This window comes from Camelus ferus, chromosome 7 (genome assembly GCF_009834535.1).
Source record: "Camelus ferus isolate YT-003-E chromosome 7, BCGSAC_Cfer_1.0, whole genome shotgun sequence".
Lineage (NCBI taxonomy): Eukaryota > Metazoa > Chordata > Mammalia > Artiodactyla > Camelidae > Camelus > Camelus ferus.
The window spans coordinates 17,772,776-17,790,298 of record NC_045702.1 but is presented as its reverse complement, the minus strand read 5'-3'; the positions used below and the strand labels follow the sequence as shown (position 1 = coordinate 17,790,298).

At 42.9% G+C, this 17,523-nt stretch overlaps 1 protein-coding gene across 1 annotated transcript in view; it reads left to right on the top strand.

The window, feature by feature from the left end:
- DENND11 (DENN domain containing 11) overlaps window positions 1–17,523 on the top strand; it is a 43,055-nt gene that overhangs the window by 3,193 nt on the left and 22,339 nt on the right. Inside the window, exons 2-3 of the mRNA XM_032483513.1 lie at window positions 10,324–10,423; window positions 11,377–11,535. Coding sequence (XP_032339404.1) covers window positions 10,324–10,423; window positions 11,377–11,535 — 259 coding nt within the window. The remainder of the gene's footprint in view (window positions 1–10,323; window positions 10,424–11,376; window positions 11,536–17,523) is intronic.

Here is a 17,523-nt window from a genome sequence, read left to right as displayed (position 1 = left end):
TGTGCTGAGAGGGGATGTGAGGGGGGAGCGGGTCCTTGTTACACGCGCGTGCGCACACACGCAGGCAGGAATGTGCTCAGTGATTCGTGATTCTCAGACTGGAGTATGGGAATACAGGAGTAATTCTTCTGTACTCCAGGACACAAGTTTTGGGTTGAGCATCTGCAGGAAGAATCAGAGAAGGGGGTGAGTGCAATAAAGAATATTATTTTCATTGGACTCGTGGTTTGAAAATCATGGTTGTTGCTTCTACAGTTGATGTGAGGACTAGGGGCTTCAAGTTCAAGCGAGGTAGAGGCTTTCTATCTCTCTCTCTCTCTCACACACACACACACACACGCACGCACGCACGCACGCACGCACAAACACTCCCTCCTCTCCCTTTCACTCACTCACTGACACTGCGGAGCAGGGAGTCCCTGGGATGGTGGTGCTGGCCATCTGGGCTACAAAGCTGCTATTGAAACCAGGCCCAGATGCCCACTTTGCAAGCCGGGTGGGAGAGGTTGGCAGCCAGAATATTGCTTTTTCATTGTGTTCAGCCCGTTATGTAGAGCTTTGGGTTTTAATTTTGATTCCATTCTTTGGGTTCCTAGTCAAATTTTCTTCCTTTTCTTTGCCTAATTAGGGGAAAGGTATTGTCACACTTGGAAATCAGCCCTCGCCCCCACCCCACTCTGTGAAGGTAACGTAGCCGTCCCACCATGGGACTGATGACTGGGGTGTGGGCCTGAGGCAGAGAGAGCTTTGGACCTTCGCCGTGTGACACCTGTGACTGCCTCACCGCACTCTTTATGGGAGATTCACTTTCAACAGCCGTGTTTTCTGCAGACTTATTTTCTGGGTGTGCAGGGGAAATTGCTGTGCTTTGTGTGTTTGTGTTTGTGTTGGGATGGCTTAGTAGGGGAGAGGGGATGGCTGAGCGGAGGAAAACCGGCTGAAGTTTATAAGATGTCCCTTTTTCCTTTGTTATTCCTGATTGGGGATGAATTACCTGTTCCTCCCTTAACCTCAAGCCAGTGGCTAAATTACATCTAAACTCCTATGTAATGTAGTGCATCTGAATGCTTCTGTGTCTGTATCAAATAAGTGTAGTATTTAAAATCACTCACATACACTAATTTTAACCCCCATATATTCTCGGTATAGTCAACAGAATACAAGCATTTTCTTTTAAACAATGGAGACGTGGAGGCTCAGTGAGATCAAGCTAGGTGTGGCGTCTGAGGCATACTTGGAGCGCTGCCCGGGTCATCTGACTCGTGCAAATAATAAATGGCTTTAGCTACCGGTAGGAAAGTGACAAAGTAGAATGAGAATGGAAAATTTGGAACATAATTTTGAGATGCAAAGAGCAGTCCTAGGAATGGCCAGCTCAAGGAGGCAAAGAGAAGGCCAGTTCTGATGGCCGAGACCAGACCGTCTCTTAGGACGATTAACGCTGCCACGTCCTTTCTCTGTAGTTTCTATCAGATGTCAATGGAATACACTTGTGGTTAATGTCACTAATTCTCACATTGGCAAAGTCTTTCCCAAGCTGTTAGTGATTCACCTGCTTGCGGTTTCCAGGGAGAAGTCAGTTTGTGGCCATCTGTTGTGAATTCTGTTTTTTCTCTTGAAAGTCTATGGAGAGACAGGTAGGACCTGTGAATCGGTAACACCCACCACTTCCTGGGTGCCCACGGTGGACCAGGAACTGTCTGATCCTTTCAAAGGTCTTTGCTGTAATGATGAGGAAAACAGGGGCACAGAGCAGAGAGAGGTATTGCTCAGAGGCAAGCCTGGACTGCCTTCTACACTGCCTGGTGTAAAATGATACGGGGCCTGTGAAATGGAAAGTTTTTTCCATGCAAAATTAATGCATTGGAGTTCAGCCATGATGGGCATATGGCTGCCTTGAAATCACCAGGATTAATTTCTTCCTGCCTCAGGTTTCTTTGTACTGACTCTTCCTTCCTTTGCTTTGGATATGCTCTCATTCTAGGTGGTGTTAACACTCTTTAAAACTATTTAAGACTCAGAGTCAAGTAATATGGGCTGTTGACTTGTCTGGCATTAGAGTCTGAACCATGTAAGCTTTTGAGGTTTCTTCCATCTCTGGGATTTGGTGGCTCCATACAGAAGTGGGGACCATGGATACTCCTGGATTTTTGCCTTTATTCCTGAGTCAGGATTCCTTTTTACTTCCCGCCTGAAATTAGGGCATGTGTGTATGCTGATGGGCAGAAGCTGATGGAAAGGGTACAAAATCAAGGCACGTGTTGGGAGAGGGAGGAACGAGTACAGAGCTCCACTCTTGAGGTCAGAGGAGCTGTGACAGGACCTTGAGCTGAGACAGCCACTGCTTATGAAATCAGGACTTCAGGAGGAAATTCTTGATTGGGAACCGCCCAACAAGGAGGGAGAAAAAGAGGAAGGAAAGTCACGTATTTCCCATTAGAAAGAAACTGTTTTGGTTCAAGATCGTTGCTTTCTCTGCTTCAAATATTCTAAGATGAGCTTTCTAACAGGCAGCAGCGGTAGTAGCTAATGTCTGTTCTCCCGAGAGATGTGGTGGTTGATGAAACCCAAATACGGTCATTTCACATTTCAACAGAAGTAGAGGACAGAGGCAGCCCCAGATGCAGACAGGACAGAGCACATCTCGCCCGATGGAGGAGCTTATAAAACAGTGGCTCTGGGAGCCCCTCCACACAGGGCCGCAGGCTCAGAGGGTCTTTGCATCCACGGCCAGGCTCAGCATGGCCTCGGCTTCCCTGGGTGACTGAGCCGCCAACCCAACAAGCCGTTAGTCCAAGTTCTTTGCACCAGCCCCGCATCTGGCACTGTGCTGCCAAGTCACAGGCCACCAGTATTTACCGAGTGACTGGCTGAATGTATACCAAGCACATTGCCGCATTTGTTCCTCGTGTGGTCATGTCCATCCCTCCTCATAAGTTGTCTTGACAGCTGGAGGCTCGCAAGGCCTGTAGGTACCTGCGATCTGCCCGGGGTGAGCGGGGAGGTGGAAGGAGAGCAGGTCAGGAAGTCAGGCGCTTGTCAGTGTTGACTCCTGTCTTTGACTGCCTGCCTGGGATGAGCCCTTCTGTTCCATCCTTCCAGGCCCCCACTCCCTGGCCCGGTTCCTCAAGTGCGGTGAGGATATTTGGAAAACCGAATAGCTCTAAGTGGAAAGCCTGAGCCTGGGACAAGCTCATTCTGCGTGAGGTGTTTCGAGCACTAAATGGCTCACCGCAAAGATGACTCTTTTTGCAAAATCATTTTCCCATAAACTCTACGAGTTTCATATATAAACTGGTTTCCAGTTTTTGAGAATAGTGGGTGTTTCTGTTAAAGAATGACCTTTGGCCCTCAAGCTTCTTCATCCCCCAATTTAACACTCTGACTCAGCTATTTTTTTTGCTTTTGCAAAGTCCTTGATGCTTAGCATATGTTTTTTCACATCTCTTTTATTTCAATTATGTTCCTCAATTTGTAGGTTGACACTTTTTTAAACCTCAGAAAAGTTGAAAGAATAATACAGTGAAAATCATTGTATCCTTCACTCCCCATTTGTTGACATGTTGCCCTATTTGCTTTATCCTCATTAAAGTCAGTTCCATTCTAATGTGAAATATGCATTCCTAAAAACCACTGTGTCGTGCAAATCATGCAGTAAAAATCACAGGGCTTATGGGGAAAATGGGGTGAGGGGCACAACACTCAAAACCTTTGTCAGTGACACATTTAAAAAAGACAGGAACAGAATAAAAATGGGAGGACAGTTGTACACAAGTTAATAGTTAAGAAATACATCAATACTCAAAATACGGCACTCTACCTTAAAAAAGACCCGAGGCTTGCCTATGGAGGTGGGTGTTGGAGCCTGTGAGTTACTGTGAAGCAGTAGAAGAGGGCTTTGTGACATTGGATGGAAAGTGCAAACACTGGAGGAGACAAGTATGGCTTGTAACACACAGGGGGAACCGAGGTAACAGGCAGATGCTGGTGTGTAGGGACGCTCCATCCCATTGTGAATCTTGAGATCGAAATAAAAATAAGGCCATTTTCCAACATAACCATAATATCATTATTACCCCTAGGAAAATTAATTCATCTGTTAGCTTTTTTCTTCAATTAATAAATTGGTGTTGTGGTTTTTTGGTTTTGGGGTTTGTTTGTTTTTTTAAAGCAATTTCAAGTTTACAGAAAAACTGAGCACAAAATACAGAGTTCCTATATACCCCTCTTCCCCAGGTACTTCTCTTATAAACATCTTGCATTAGTGTGGTATATTTCTTACAACTGATAAACCAATATTTATACATTATTATTAACCAAAGTTTATGGTTTACATTAGAGTTCACTCTTTGTGTTGTATATTCTACAGGTTTAAAAACACACAATGTTGTATGTCTACCATAACAATATCATTCAGAATAGTTTTATTATCCTAAAAATCCTCTGTGCTCCACCTGTTCATCCATCCTTACCCCTGATGTTTTTTTTATTATCTATAGTTATTCCTTTTCCAGAATGTCACAGGGTTGGAGTTACACAGAATATCGCCTTTTCAGACTGGTTTCTTTCACTTAGCGATGTGCATTAAAGTTTCCTCCATGTCTTCTCGTGGCTTGGCAGCTCATTTCTTTTTATTGCCTAACAGTGTTTCACTATACAGATATCCCAGGTTTTTTAAATCCGTTCACCTTTTGAGGGACATCTTGGTTGCTTCCAGCTTTGGGCAATGAGAAATAAAGCTGCTGTGAACATTCATGTGTATGTAGGCTTTTGCATGGACCCGAGTTTTCAACTCATTGGATGAATACGCAGGAGCATGACTGCCGGATCGTATGGTAAGAATGTAAAGCGACCGTACCATTTTGCACTCCCACCAGCAGTGGCCGAGGTTTCCTGTTGCTCCGCATCCTCGTCAGCATTTGGTGTTTTCGGTGTTTTGGATTTTGATCATTCTGATAGATGTGCTAGTGGTATCTCGCCATCTTGATTTTCATTTCCTTGATGGCGTGGATATGGAGCATGCACATTTGCCATCTGTATGTCTTCTTTGGTGAGATGTCTGTTTAGATCTTTTGTCCATTTTAAAAATTGGGTTGTTTGATTTCTTAATGTTGAGTTTTAAGAGTTCTTTGTGTATTTTGGATATAAGCCTTTATCAGATATGTTTTTGCAAACTTTGGGGCCCAGTCTGTGGCTTGTCTTCTTATTCTCTTAACTGTCTTTCACAGATCAGAAGGTTTTAATTTTAATGAAGTACAGCTTTACAGTTTTTCCTTCATGGATCATGCTTTTGGTGTTGTATCTCAAAACTCACTGCTAGATCCACGGTCACCTCGCTTTTTCTCCTGTGTTATCTTCTAGAAGTTTTATGATTCTGTATTTTACATTTAGGTATACTGTTCATACAGAGTTAATTTTTGTGGAAAGTATAAGGTCTGCATCTAGATTGATTTTTTCTTTTTTTTTTTGCATGTGGATGTCCAGTTGTTTTAACACTTGTTGAAAAGACTATCTTTTCCCGCATTGTATTTATTACCTTAGCTCCTTTGGCAAAGATCAGTTGACTGTATCTATGTGGGTCTATTTCTGGGCTCTCTATTCTGTTCCATTGATCTATTTGTCTAACCTTTTCCAGCACCACACTGTCTTGCTTACTATAGCTCTGTAGTGAGCCTTAGAATCAGGTGGTATCTGTTCTCTTTGGTATTGTGTTGGCTAATTTTGGCTTTTTTGCCTTTCCACATAAAGTTTAGAATTAACTTGTCAGTATCCACAAATAGCTTGTTGGGATTTTGTTGCATTGAATCTATAGCATAAGCTGAAGTCAGATTCCCTATGCTCACGTTGTTCTTAACATATCAATTGTTGTGACACAAATTCAGCAGGCATTGCATCAGAACTCACTATATACAGGTATAACCTTTTTTCCTCAGCCATTTGAGAGTAAATGTTGATATGACTTCACTCTTAAGTACTTAAGTGTAAACCTCCTATGAAAAAGGACATTTTTCTACATAATCACAATATCATGGCTTTTAAAAAACATGCCCGTCCTCAATAAAGTGGGGTTTTTGTTTTGTTTTTACTGTCCATCCTGTCCCGTGCTGAGCACTGGGCTATGTTGGGATGTGAAGATAAACAAGTGAAGTTCCTGCCTTTAAGAAGCTCAGTCTCCTGGGGAGACAGACATCCAAGATGATGCTTATATTAGGCTGGGATGACGGCCACAGCAGCTTTATCTCCCTTCCTTTCGTTCAAGGAGTGTGTCAGCAGAAACGTTCTTCCTGTGGGATAAAGAACTGTTCCCAGAGTGGTGTTCCAGAGCCCGCGGTCCATTCTATGATTCGCCAGCCTGACCCTGATGGACTTTTCTTCCCAACCGCAGGGGGCTTGCATCCATCTAAAAGTGAAGAATGTGACTCAGGATGGCCTTCACTGCACCCGACTCTCAGCTTCTATGCCATGAGGACTGGCCAGGCACAGAGGAATAAGAAAGAAGCTTTGAGAATCAGGCTGAGGAATTGGGGACTTGATTCTGCAGGTCAGCCATATTTAATAAGACATATGTGTGGCTGTGACTGTCAGAGACCCAAATTAACAGTGGTTTGATCAAGATAGGTGTGTATTTCTTTTTCATGTAACAGTCAGGAGCTAGCTGGCCTAGGGCTGGAATGCTGGCTCAGATCCACGGGGTCCTCAAGGGCCCTAGACTCATGTTGGCCATCACTCTATCATCCCTTCCATGATACCTAGGCTGATGCCCCCACCTGGATGATTCAGGATGACTTGCCACCACATCCCCATGCCAGGCAGCAGGATGGAAGAAGGGGCAGCATATTCCTTCCCTTTAAGACACAATTTGGAAACTACACATGTCACTCTGTCCACATCCCACTGACCAGAACTTACTCAGGTATCCTTACCTGTATGCAGGAAGGTACGGAGAAACATAGTCATCATTTGGAAGGTCAGGTGCCAAGCTAAGAATAGGAGGTTCTATTTCTATAAGAAAGGAAGAGTGGCACTCAGGGTCAACATGCAGCCCCTGATATACTAGCATTTCTTAAAAAAAAAAAAAAAAAAAAAAAAAAAACCTTCTATAAAATTAGGCCTTTAAGATGCTCCTTAAAAGTAGGTTTATTGGCCAAATACTTTTGGAAACATCAAGCATGGTATCGATCTCATAGAGATACATAATGCAGAGTAACATGAAAGGCTCTGAGAAGGTCTGCAGTAAAGGAACGTGGCTGTCTTTGTTGAACCTAAACAAAGATTGTTTGGCCAAAATCCGTTCTGAAAAATTTTGGGGTTTTGCAGAAGCCCTAGTCGTCTCAGCTTTGGCAAACCCTGCTTTGGGAATTATTGAAGTTTCTTTAATTTGCAGGGATGCAAAGGTTTTTACAGCAGTTCCACTCCTACGGATGGAGTCAGCAGAAGTGTGTGCATATGGCGTCAGTCAACGTCAAAGTTTAATCAGGGAAGCAGAACCACTGGGGGAGAAATAAAGGGACTTATTGCAGGGATTGGATCTTGTGCAACTCTGGGAGCTGGTTGGACAGTCTCTGAAAGGCTGTTGTCTTTGTGACTGATGGTGGAGCTTGAAGTCTCTTGAGCAGGTGGTTATGAAGAATAGAGTGCAGCTGGAAAAAAGGAGATCAAGCTGGAACTCGAGGGTGGAAGGGAACCCAGGTCAGTCTGCCACTGCCTCCACTTCTCACAATGGGGTGTCCTGACCTGATGCAGCTGATGACCTTCGTTATGGAACTAAGCACACACCTGCAGTGCGGGTCAGGGAGGCTGAAAGAAGATCCAGGGGAAGGATCCGGCATCAGCAGAGCTGGCTGCCGTCCCCCAAGTGTGACAAGCCTGCAGATAAGCAGCTATGGCCGCAAGCTCCCCGATGCCCCTGCACTGACCTTCCGACATAAACACAGCATGGCTTCTGCTTCACTTCTCTCTCGTCTCAACTGAAAACGTGCAAGAAAGGGAATTCTGAGAAATGTGGTTCAGCCGAGCCAGGTCACATGTTAGGAAGCCACCACACGTGCATTCACCAGATGACAAGTCCCAGATTGTTTCCAGCAGTGCTGTTTGTAATAGTGTCAAACAGGAAGTAAGCTAAATGCGCATCAGCAGTTAAGTAGATAAGTATGCTGCGTTTCATGCATAGGATGGAGATAGTAAATGAACAGGTGGTTGCTACGTGCACCAGCATTGATGAATCTTGCAAAAAATATCGAAGAAGACAAACACGTGGTGGGGGGTGCATATAGCTCAAGGCGAGTGCGCATGCTTAATATGCATGAGGTCCTGGGTTCAATCCCCAGTATCTCCATTTAAAAAAAAAATTAAAACAATGGACACAAAAGAATATAAATTATGTTTGCATTTATAGAAATTTCAAAAACAGCAGAGCTAATTTATGGTGTTAGAAGTCCGGATAATAGTTACCTTGAGAGAGGGTTGACAACTCGGACTGGACTCGAGAGGCTTCTGTTATGCTGACGGTGTTCTGTTTCTTGATGTGGGTTCTGCTTACACAGGTATGTTCACGCTGGGAAAACTCATTGTGCACTATTAGTTATGACTCGTGCTGCTTTCCGAACTTATCCTTCAGCACAAAGTTTAGGTAAATTAAAGTTTTAACAAGTCATTGAGTAGTTTTGGACAGGTTGGCTTGGAGGAAAGGAACTGAGTGAGAGCTTTTGAACCTCAGGTGGGTTCCCACTGCATGGGAAGGAACAAGGCAGCAGATCCTGGAATAAGCAGGTTAAGTGAGTGAGAGGAGGACAGCATCTACCTAAGGGCCATTGCAGCTCCATCCCAAGCTGTCCCTTTCCTAAGTCACCATCTGTTGCCATCATGAAGGGTGAGGACCACGTACACAGCAGGCTCATTGGCAGAAGCACGCACGTGGCACGGATCATGACCTTGTAGGTTTGGGGTGGGTCGCAGCACCTTTTTAAGTTTCCTGGGTGTCCTGATGCACAACACAGGCGGAAAGCTAAGACCTTTATCCCCAGGTCCACCTGTCATTCAGAGTGCAGCAGGCTTTTTCCTGTCTTTAACTCTGACAAAGGCAACATTGGTTTAATTTTTCTGTTTTAGCAAAATCTTCATTCCTTTCTTCATGCTTTTTGTTTTAGCTCATTGATTAGTTGTTTGGATTCATGAGTCTTCTCTTGAAAATAAACTACTTGAAAGTGCCTTAGGCTTCTGGATACAGGGTAGGGTGATCCCCTCTGATGTCTGCTCTGTAGGGAGACTGGACCGCGTACCTGTAGACTGGATATGCAGTACCTCTCTGCCCCAAACAATCACCTGAAAGCATTGTTGTCTGGGATTATTGATGGTGTTTCTGATGCCCAGGAAATTAGGGTTTTAGGTGTTGATGAGAAATTCATTCTAAAGCGAAATCTCACAAGTAAGTTAGTATTTTTATTTGGAAAATTTTTGAACATGCAAGAAAACAATAAAGCATATTCTATAGTGTTGTCTCAAGCCTCTGGGAAACACTGCTATTATGAAGTTCTCTGATTCCCTCAGTCTGATGGATGCCTGTCATTGCTACATTCCAAAATTTCTAAAATCCAATGTTACTGTCTATCATAGAATTTACTGCCCAGAACTGTGATCACTAGACTCCTTGTTGAGCTCTTTATTGGTCCCTGGACTCTAATCTGTTTGAGGTAAGGGAATTCTAGAAGCAAAGAACTGGTGTCTGGACCTTGGAGAAGGGCCTGATTTGAGGAGAGAGAGGAAAGAGTTAAGAAAGGAAGCAGAGCTGCACTGATCACAGAAGGGAAACAACCCAAATTGTCTTCTAACATGGGAATCAAGGGAAAAGAGGAGAAGTTTTTGAGGAATTATCAAATGCTGCAAAGAGATCAATGAAAATGCGAATTAAAATAAATAGTTTGGGGTTTGTCAGAATCATTAGTGGCCGAAGAGAGGCAAGATGGAAGCAAGTTCTCACCAGATTAAGGAGAGACTGTGAGAGGAAATGGGGGGTAGAGGGTAAAAACATTCACTTACAAGTGAGGCTCTGAAAGGAAGAGATTTGGAGGTGGCCAAGCGGAGTGGCAGACCCAAGGTCAGTGTTCACCTGAAAACAGAGATTGGAGGTACCTTCAGTGCCCATCTCCTGGCCCTTGGGATGACTCGGGAACTCTGCTGGCATGTGGGTGATGGACTGGGCGAGCTGCCTGTGCAGTCCTGGAGGTCATCAGTACATTTCCTGGAAGCCACTGTACTCAGCCCTGCACTAAGCCCTTTTCTTTGAATGATTCTGTTTCGTTCAGTGTGTATCCTCTCTCCCCACAGGAAACATGGTAGAATGGTGCTTACCTCAAGATATTGACCTTGAAGGCGTTGAGTTCAAATCTATGGCCAGTGGGTCCCACAAAATTCAGTCTGATTTCATGTAAGTACTTCTGAATGCACGTCTTCTCTGTACTATTTCCTCCCCCTGCCCCACCCCACCCCGCCATGCTTTCCTCCGAGCACACGGGCCCTGATCAGGGCATCTTCAGGAGGTGGTGTAAATGTCCTGAAAATGTATATACAGGTTTCTGTATAATTTTATATCAGTTTTTAGGCAAGGTCCCAAGCTTTTGCTAGGTTCTCAACGGGTTTCATGACCTGAAAATGTTAAGAATTCTTGCCACAGAAGTTCTCTCCTTTTCTAAGAGATGATTGGACCTTGTTTGAGGTTTAGCTGTAATGAAAGAATAGAGTTTTGGTTCCATTTGGGCTAACTTAAGACATTTATGTGCTAAAACTATGACAGCCTTAAGTAAGGCCAGTTTCTAGTCCTGTGTAAGTCAGAGTCTTGTGAGGAGCAAACAGAAAGAACATAAGGGTCTTGGAGTAGCTTTAATCTTCTCACTGGGCTGAGACAGTGAGACACAAGTGTGAGAAAAGGGAAGGAAATGAAGTGACAGCTCTGGTCAAATGCTCTTTTAAATACGTCAGAGACTCAGGAAGTGAAGAAAGAATCAACACGGTTTATGCTAATAAAACAGAAGACCCTCCCCCTCCCAGTTGTCAGTTGTGCAGGAGAGAAGGGCTGGATCCATGGTCTCCAGCAATCAAGCAGCAGGCGTGGCAGAGGTGAAGTCCTGGCTCCAGCAGGATGACCTTGGCGAGGTCCTCAATTTCTTTTCGCCTTGGTTGTCTCATCTGGACGGATGAGTGGCTTCAGTTAACTGGTCCCCTAAGATTCTAAAAAAGGTTTCTTTCAGGCTGAGCTTTCTCAGGTAGAGCCCTGGACACAGTTGTGTCTTTTGTTTGGGACTCCATCTCAAGAAAACAAAATAAAACAAACCCTCCTCTCTCTCTGATTCTCAACCACAATCCGTATTTGGTCTATTTCAGCTATTTCCGGAAGGGGCCCTTCTTCGGCCTGGCCTGCTTCGCCAACATGCCTGTGGAAAGCGAGCTGGAGCGTGGTGCGCGGATGAAGTCCGTGGGCATCCTCTCGCCCTCCTACACCTTGCTTTACCGGTACATGCACTTCCTGGAGAACCAAGTTCGGTACGTGGCGTACATACCTGGGTGGGGAGCCGGGGTCTGCCAGCTGGTGTGGATGTGGTGAGCCCTCGCGGGTAGAGGTTTTGTGCCCAAACCACAGACGCCTCTCCAAGAACATCCAAGGCCATTTTCACACCTCAGGTTGTGGTTTTCATGTCTCAGCCAGCATCCTGCAATAATGATTCTTCATACTGGAGTAGAAGCTGGGGTAGATTTTGCTTTCAGTTTATATTAACATTGTCATCCATTTTGTGTAATTAATTTGTTGCCATGTAGGTGGTCTTTGCTTATTTTAAGCCACAATAATGCCCTCCTTGCCTTCTCAGCTTTTTAAAGCCCAGTCATTTGTTATTTTGGGCAATTTTTATCCTATACTTTAAAAAGTATAGGATTTTTATTATTGGGAAAATAGGAAGGGAATTTTTAACAGAAGCAGCAAAACCATTATTAATTATTTTTTCATCATATGAGTAATCTAACTTTATTTCAGATTTTAAGAGAGAAATCTATCCCTGATCCCTGTAAAATATTAGCACATTTGCCTTTCTGGTGCTCAGATATGTGTACTTTTTAAAAGTATAGGATATAGAAGGTTCTTGAATCTTTCCTCCTCCCAGGATGCCACTGCTCTGCTGTCTTCTGATACTGCTTATTTCAGAGAAGTCTCTTCTGTTCAGATCCCTATAGATTCTTTATCAGTGATGTTTCTGAACTGTTTTTTTCTGGGATGGTTTGTCCCTTTTGATCTATAGATATGACTTATTTTTAATTTCAGGAACCTTTCTTTCTGCATATTTCCTTCTTCAGGGACACCAGTTATGCATATATTTTCTCTCCACTGCCTTCCATATTTTTCATTTTGATGATTATGTTAATAGCTCTATAATACTAGAGCTGTCGCATAAGATTACTTGATTATTCCCTATGGTTGAGCATAAAGCATCTTTCTGATTTTTTTCAACTGCTTCTCTGCATTTTGGAGCTGTGATATATATATTTTTCTGTATTTGAAATATTTCCTTAGTTTTGTGTCTCAGAAGTAATATTGAGTTTAAAAAAAAAAACATTCTTATTGGGATCTTGACACTTTGAGAAAATTATTACTCCTTTTGAAAAATTAATTTCCCAAGTAGGCAATACATTCTCATGGTTCAAAAGCCAAAAATTATAAGGAGGTGTTATATTTAGCCAGGTATAGAGTCCTGGCTAAATGTATGATAACAGACACCCCAAATACAACGGCTCAAATAAGACAGAAGATTCTTTCCCATGTAGTGGTCTAGAAGTAGGCAGATGGCCAGAGTGGGTAGCCTGCTGTTCCTACAATCATTCAGGGCCCACGCTTCTCTCTTCGTAATCTACCATATCCTAAGAGAGATGTTTGTGTTCTCACCTGTTCAAAGCTGCTGGCTGCTACTGCATCTGCATTCCAGCCCACAGGGAGGAGGGAAAGACCTGGAAGTTGCCTACATCACATCGCACATTCCATTGTCAAGTTCTCAATAACAAAGACACACCTAACAGCAAAGGACACTGGGAAAGTTAGTCTCTAGTTGGGCCACCTGGTGACCAGTTAAAATCTGGGGGCTCTTGTTACAAACAGGAAGAAGAGAAGAATGATTATGGGAAAAAATGAGCAGCCTCTGCTTCCCTTTGCCCCCCTGGTGACTGGGTATCTGAGTGTACCCTTCCCACACACAGAGGACAGTCCTCCCACCCCTAGAGAGACGACAGAGTCTCATCTCATCAGTGCTGCTGGTCTAAAACCCAGGGTTTCTGCGTGATACGAGGCAGTCAGGACATGGTTCTTCTCATCCTGAAAAGCTATGAAAGAACAGTCAAGTCCTCCACTCCCCACCTCCCAAATGCTACATAGAAGGCATAATACAAACGTCTATTTGAAAAAGAAGAATGAGAAACACAAGCAGCCATTAGTCCATAACAGTAGTGAAATTCCGCCGAGCAGGGATGGCAGAGCCGGCTTGTCCTCACAGGGCAGTGCGCTCTTGGCCACCCCTTGGTTCTGCTCGCTGGAATCCCCTTGTCCGTTTTCCTCCGTGGCTCCTGGCTTTGCCGTCCTGGGGGTTCTTTAACCATTTCCTGCCACAACCACTTGCGAAGTGGGCATTGGAGAAAGATGCCTAGCTTTAGAACGTGTTGTTTCCTGCTGGTGTAGGTTTGGGGGTCTAGTGACTTTAAGGGTCACAGAGAAGTCACAGGCTGTTTTAGGCCAAGCTTATGACAAATACAGAGTCCTCAAAAACTAACTAGGCTTTTCATCTGTTTATTTCCAATCAGTATCAGGTAAGAATATCCACTGCCAAAAATCTCTCCTGGATCTTATTTTTTAAATCAATAGATGGTAGACTAGTTACTGGTCTCTGGTCTCGTTTCTCTCTTTCCCTCATTTTAATGGCAACACCTACCTTAAGGCGGAGCCCTAAGTCCAATCTTTTTAAATGGGCTGACTCCCATGTCTGGCCAAGAATATTTAAATGGAGACTTTCACAAAGGCTTTGAGAGAAATTCTTCTCTCCCGCTCTTTGGGTACAGAGAAACTGGCTTTTCCCATCCTATGGGGTCCAAAATGTTTGGAGACTCAATTTTTATATTGTGGAACTCAGAACACATACTCTTATGCAGTGTTTCCTTCCATTTCTGCTTGCGAACTAGCCAATTCTTTCTTATCTTATAGTAGCTCATTCAAAACATCAAGAAACTGTCGATACTGTTTCTTACTGTTTTACCTAAAGTTACAAGTCCAGGTGACACAGGGCTTTTCTTCCAAGTCATTGAAGATCTATCAGAATTTTGGCTACAGTTATAACAAAGGTTTCCAGCCTGCTTGTCTGCAGCATCTATTTTTCTTACCATCTTCTCTTACCAGTTCCAAGCCAATGGTACAGTGTGGTTTTTGATACATTGGTAACTCATCCCTGGGTATCATTTTCTGCTTTAGTGCGAGTCCAGGCTAAGTTGCTGTAAAAAAAAAAAAAAAAAGAGAGAGAGAGAGACCCAAAGTACAGTGACGCAAACGAGATAGAAGTGTAGGTTTTCTAGCATGGCAGTCCCAGAGGGAGAGAAGCCATCCTGTGTGGTAGATGGCTTTGTTCCAGTGGGTCATTCTGGAGCCCAGGTTTTCCAGTTTTGTGTGCTGTCCTCTCTTTAGAGTATTGTACTCACTCATGTGGTAAAGGCTGATTCACCATTACCAGGTCATGTTCTAGCCTGCAGGGAGGGGAAAAACACATAAATCCCAGAAATGGAACACATCGCTTCTGCCCACATTTCATTGGCCAATTCTTAGTTACCAGCCACACCTAGCAGCAAGAAAGTCTGGGAACTGTGGTCTTTTAACTGGGTGGCCATGTGACCAGCTAAAATTTGGAAGGTTCTGTTACTAAGGGAAGAGGGGAGTGGCAGTCTCAACCACTGGCATCAGACGGAAAGTCTTCACCCGGTTCCCACATCCATCCAATAATCCTGGCAATCACTGTAAATTTCCCGTGTACCTTTCCGAAGTTTGTGTATGTGTATATGCGGATACAGGTGTATGTTCTTACTTTCCCCCTTTTCATACAAAAAGTAGCATGTTACATGTGTTGCTTTGCACCTTGCTTTTTTCATTCGACAGTATATCTGCGAGGTCTCATATCAGTACGTGGAGAGCTTCTTCACTGTTTCCTTCCGTTGTATTACATGCTCTGTATGAAAGGTGACGGCTTGGTTTATCACACGTCTCCTAGACATTTGGTTGTTTCCGGTCTTGTGCTGTTGCAGTGCTGCGCTGAATAGTATGTGTGAGCGAGCATCACGTCACACATGAGTAGTATATGTGTGCATTGAATTTCTAGAAATGAAATTGGCGGTTCAAAAAAGAATTGGTGTAACTTTAATAGAGACTGTCAAATTGCTTTACAGACAGGTCTTACCATTTCGTAGGCCCAGCAATAACGAGGAGCGTGCGGTTTCCTCACAGCACTGCCAACGCAAAAATAAAAATGGGATTTTGGGTGTCCTAATGAGGAAAACACAGTGCAGGAGCATCATTTTAATTTGCATTTTCCTTAGGAGTGAGCGTTGAGCTCCTTTGTATATGTTGAGTCATTTATGTTTCCTCTTCTGTAAACTGTTTCTGGCCTTGACTACATTGCTTTTTGATTGTTGGCCTTTTCCTACTGATTTCTAGGAGTTCTTTGTATATTAGGGAGAATGGCTCTTTGTGATAGAAATGGAAGATATTTTTCCACTTTGTCGTTTGTCTTTTAACGTTACTTTTTGTCTGCAGATGTCCTTCTTTGTTGAATTCAGTGATTTTTTATGGCTTCTAGATTTTGAGTCACAGCTCGAAAGGTTTTCCAGCTTGGTGATGAAAGAGAGCTCGGGGTAACGTGAGAGAAGGACTTGCACGAGAGAGCGTGAGGGAGAGGAGGAGGCCAGTGACGTCAGCCCAGGTCGAGGCTGGGTTAATTAATTACTACTTGACTGCAGCAATGACGTTTGTATAAATTAACTAGACTTGATTTTTTGAAAACACTGAATATGTGTTTTCTATTTACCCTCACTTACAATATCCTAAATTTATTTCTTAGTATTTCATCCACAGCTTTTGGCTTCAGTATCTCTCCAGTTAGAGAATCTTTTCTATGACTGTTTCTTATTAATCAGAAGATACTAGAGAACTACTTTATATTTTTAAAAAAATTAATGAGAGACAGGAAGAGGGAATGTTAGAGAACAAAAGGGATTTTACAACACACAGTCACAGTTTTGACCTTGCTTAGAGCATGATGCAAACAACCAAATGTAAAATAACATTTTGGGGAACAGCTGGTATCATCTGAGTGTGGACTGGGTATACATTTGTATTAAGGCATCATTACTAGTTTTGTTAGGTGAGATACTGGTATGTGGTTACGTTATTTTTTAAATAGACTTTATTAGTTAGAAATGCATACTGAAGTACTTACAGGTAAAATGTTATAAGGGATTTGCTTTAAAATATTTCAGGAAAAAGAGTGGAGGGGTATGGGGCAGGGAATAGAGTACAGAGGTAACCACTTTGGTAAAATATTGATCCTTGTTGAAACAAATGATGGATCATGGGGTCTACTGTTCTCTTCTTCCTGCTTTTTGTGTATGTTTGAAATTTTCCATATTGAAAAGTTTAAAAAAACTAAATATAAAATGAACACAAACTTATTGGAGAAAACTGAAAAACAGGCAAAAGCTCAAAGGGAAAAAAAAAAAGAACATGATCCCATGAGCCAGACATATCTGCTGTTAACATTTATATCCTTCTGGTTTTTTCCCCATGTATAAATATGCACATGCACATTTATTTAAAAAAAAAAAAATTTTGAGGTCATTCAGTAGAGCTTTGAATACATCATGCATAATAGTCATCGGCACCATTTTGGTGGTTTCACAGCACTTCAATATATAGATGTGTCTCAGTTTATTTAACTGCTCCACTGTCACGGGGCTTTTAGGTTGCTTCTTTTTTTTTTTAACTTTTTTTTTTATTGAGTTGTGTCAAATTCCAGTGTAGAGCACAATTGTTCAGTTATACATGAACATACATATATTCATTGTCACATTTTTCTTCGCTGTGAGCTACCACAAGATCTTGTATATATTTCCCTGTGCTACACAGTATAATCTTGTTTATCTATTCTGCATATGCCTGTCAGTATCTACAAACTTTGAACTCCCTGTCTATCCCTTCCCACCCACAGCCACCTCCCCCTTGGCAACCACAAGTTTGTGTTCTATGTCTATGAGTCTGTTTCTGTTTTGTATTTATGTGGTTTTTTGTTTGTTTGTTTGTTTGTTTTTTAAGATTCCACATATGAGTGATCCCATATGGTATTTTTCTTTCTCTTTCTGGCTTTCTTCACTTAGAATGACATTCTCCAGGGACATCCATGTTGCTGCAGATGGTGTTATGTTGTCATTTTTATGGCTGAATAGTATTCCGTTGTATAAATA